Genomic DNA, 3585 nt, shown 5'->3' with positions numbered 1-3585 from the left:
ATAAACATCAAAATATTTACAGAGAGATCGATTAAACCTGTCGCTCGTATCTTTTAAGTTGTTGCGCTTGTAATGTCGTAGATCACATGATAACGTCAACATGGCGGATGATGCCTGGATCGCATTCATACTTAACGAGATTTGGCTGTAGAGTACCTACTCTTTTAGCGCTCGTTAAGTACGTACTTAATGAAATTAAGTACATACTCATTAGGCTTGTTTAAGATGCACCTAGCCTCGCCTGAAATGAAGGCGAGAGTAGGTGGCTGCAGTGAGGGGAGGAGTGAAATAAGCGCAGTCAAGACGGACAGTTCTGACCTCTCGAAGTGAACAGATACCAACGAGATCAAAGGCAGATATCGCGTTATTCTCACTCATGTGCTGTGTTGAAGGCGGATATCGCGTTATTTACACTCACGTGCTGTGTTGCTAATAAACCTGATATAATTTCAGTTCTGTTGCTTTTATGAAAATAAATATGATGAACAAGACACTCAAAGTGCTTGCTATTTAATTCCATACGAAAGGCGTATTTATCATCCATTTTTATTTTAATACAAACATGTATTTTAGATTTTTATAGAAATATGACAACAATCACATTTTCTCACACAGAGATCGCACTGTCATAGTGTTTGGGAACATTCATGCATAATTTCAATACATAATCACATGGAACCAGATAAATAAATAAAAAACATTTTAGAAGAGAACGCAGCATCACAGTTGTCTGAACCAATGAGCATTAAGCTGTGTCATCAGTCAGTCGTTTCCCATCATGCTTTTGATCAGCACAGTCGGTGGAGAGCAACTGCGCTCGACTGCACAATCCGACACAGCCGCCTCGCCCTCGCGAGTTTTTTGGCACACGTCAGCATGACATCAGAGCAAGTCGGACGTAACTCGGACACTTTTCTAACCGGCATGCATCTCGCGGTGATCACCGGTGATCGGTTCTGCGCAGATTTTGCTCGAGTAGGCGGTTTCGGACGCAGCCTCTGACTGAGAACAGGTGTGAGCCGGGGAGGATTCTGGGACATGGAGTCCAGAGCTGGTGACTGGTGACAGAGACTCCCTGACATTTAGTACCTAAATGATGCAGTACCTTTTTCTTAGAGTGAAGAAGGGGTAAAGAAGGTACGTGTCCCTTTGAGGGTATTGCCCCGCAGTGGCAAGCTGTTGTACCCCTCAAGGTCATTTTTTTCTTTTTCTGAGTGTTCCTCCAACAGCTCAGATATGCATACTTTTTTTCCCCCTTCCATTGTTGATATTTGAGCTGAGGTTTGTTTCACTGTCAAAAGCCAGGTTTATTTTCAAGTCAAATCGCACATTTTTATTTATTGCTTTTGTTTTGTTTAATGCATCTAATGAGTTTAAAATCACAAACAAATATTAATGAGTTTCACATTTTACATACTAAAATATACAACAGTAAAAGGGAGTTCTAATAATTCTGTTCCTATGAGTCAATTGAAAGCTTTCAGGCTTATTATAATCAATCTGGCTTTGAAAGCGTTTTCTCATTTGAGTGAGTCTCATTTGTTGTTCTCTAATGCAGGGCCCCACCCTAATTTGTCTATTTTGCCTCCTTCCTTGTTCTATATCTCTCTTGCTTTATTCCTCTCACTTACGCTTCAGTTTCTAACTATCAATGTGGACATAAGTATTCCAGAAATAATGCTGCTCCGTCAGAATTTTCTCATCATTCTTGTGTTCTTTGGGATGGCATTGAGTGGGTATGTAATTACTCTTCAGCAATATTAGAAGGTTTGCTTTGTGTTTGGGTTGTGAATTGATGTGATAATAATCAGTGTTGGGAAGGTTACTTTGGAAATGTAATAGGTTACAGATTACAAGTTACCCTATTTAAAATGTAATAGTAGTGTAACTTTTTCAATTACTTTATTAAAGTAATGTAACTGATTACTTTTGATTACTTTTTGATTACTTTTCTAAATTTCTAATGAATGTTTATTTGCAACTGTTAATCATTTTCAAACATTTACACCATGCAGGGTTAACCTTACAGTAGTGCTCAACACTGTCAGACTTTCAAAATCCTTCATCACTTGAATTAAGGTGATCAAATTTGAACACATCCACCACAAAATCAGACTTTAGTACCGCCTTTTACTTTGAGATTGATCTGAAGTTCAATGGCGATTTAAAATCATAAGAAATAGTTAAGATCAGAAATAGTTAATAGATAAGAAATCTTTGCATAACTACGTGAAACACTGCACCTAACAATGGTTTGGGAATTTTTTTTTTTTTTTTAAATAATAATAAATAAAAGCATATACATCAACTCAAATACGGTTATCTAATAAGCATGTGTCCTATTCTGTGTTCTAAACTCCTGAAACATTGGTGTCTTTTTGAAACATTGGTGTCTCTTTGTATATGATATGACGATTGTTATCTCAAAATAAGTCAAATGCTCATGAAGTGACAGTTCTAGAGATTATGTTTATGTGTTCATGTACTCATATATTGAGGCGGCAGAGGCTGAAAACACTGCGAGCTTCAGTAGGCCTATGTGTAGCAAATGAAACCGCATGTCTGCGCCATTAATTTCCATGAGGCAAAAAATTCAGGCCGGGAAATCTCACACTCATACACCCACAACAAATTCTGAAACATGGACAGCCCTATTTTTTGTATGGACCTCACATAAAAAAAGGATTAAATCCTTAGGTTGGGGATATGCAAAACAAATAAAAGTTCTCTCCTGAACTGCACCTTCACTTCCATTTTTCTTTTCAGTTTCTTTATTTTGCCCTGATATCTCTCTCACATGACTTTAATACTCAAGATTTAACAAAACTATACTTGCTAAATTGCCTACATGTCAAAATTAGTACATCACTACAATATCTTTATAGAAAAATCCTAATACTGAACATGTTTTTCCCTTACAAAAATTAACCATGCTTTTATTATAGCAAAAGTACAATAACCATGTTTTTGTTTTTTTTTGCAAATGGATTACCATTTGTATTTATTTTTACTACAAATTCCATGGTTAAACTATGGTTAGTGTGATGACTGATGAACAATGGGCTGCTGCTGCTTAACTAAGTAAACAAAGACAAAACTACAATAGCATATTTACAGATGAAACCAGGGTTGCCAGGTCCGCGATTTTCCCGCGGAATCGGGCTACTTTAACACTGTTGCCGCTGGTTGTTTTTCAACCACAAATACCGTGAAATTTAGGCCCTGGAATGCGAATTTTATCAGGGGAACCCTGCCAGAAACGTGTATTTTATCCCCGGAACACGATTTGTACCGGTGGAACCCCCCGGAACACAATTGGGCTAGTTTTGGGTAGCAAGTTTGGGCGGGTTTTCTTGAGAAAACCTGGCAACCCTGGATGAAACTGACCTGCACTTGAAACCCTGAACAGTAGTTTTGCTTCTCTGCTAGGGATGGGCCATACCACTTATTTTGTTTTCGATACGATACCGATATTTTTCAAGGCAGTATCGTCGATATCGATACCGATTCGATACTTCTGAACTAAACTTTTAAATTATGAAATTTATTAAATTATTAAATTACTAAGAGTAAAATGGGTAATGA

General features: G+C 37.5%; 1 protein-coding gene across 1 annotated transcript in view; it reads left to right on the top strand.

Annotated features, from left to right (window-relative positions):
* The first annotated feature begins 1612 nt into the window (after positions 1-1612).
* LOC107747839 (globoside alpha-1,3-N-acetylgalactosaminyltransferase 1-like) overlaps positions 1613-3585 on the top strand; it is a 5553-nt gene continuing 3580 nt past the window's right edge. The window contains exon 1 of the mRNA XM_016562451.1: positions 1613-1736. Within this exon, the coding sequence (XP_016417937.1) occupies positions 1678-1736 (59 nt within the window). The 5' untranslated portion in view covers positions 1613-1677. The remainder of the gene's footprint in view (positions 1737-3585) is intronic.

Source organism: Sinocyclocheilus rhinocerous, unplaced genomic scaffold, assembly GCF_001515625.1.
Source record: "Sinocyclocheilus rhinocerous isolate Xijiao unplaced genomic scaffold, SAMN03320098_v1.1 scaffold6909, whole genome shotgun sequence".
NCBI classification, from domain to species: Eukaryota; Metazoa; Chordata; class Actinopteri; order Cypriniformes; family Cyprinidae; genus Sinocyclocheilus; species Sinocyclocheilus rhinocerous.
Note: the sequence above shows the minus strand (reverse complement) of the source record. Positions and strands in the feature narration are given on the sequence as shown.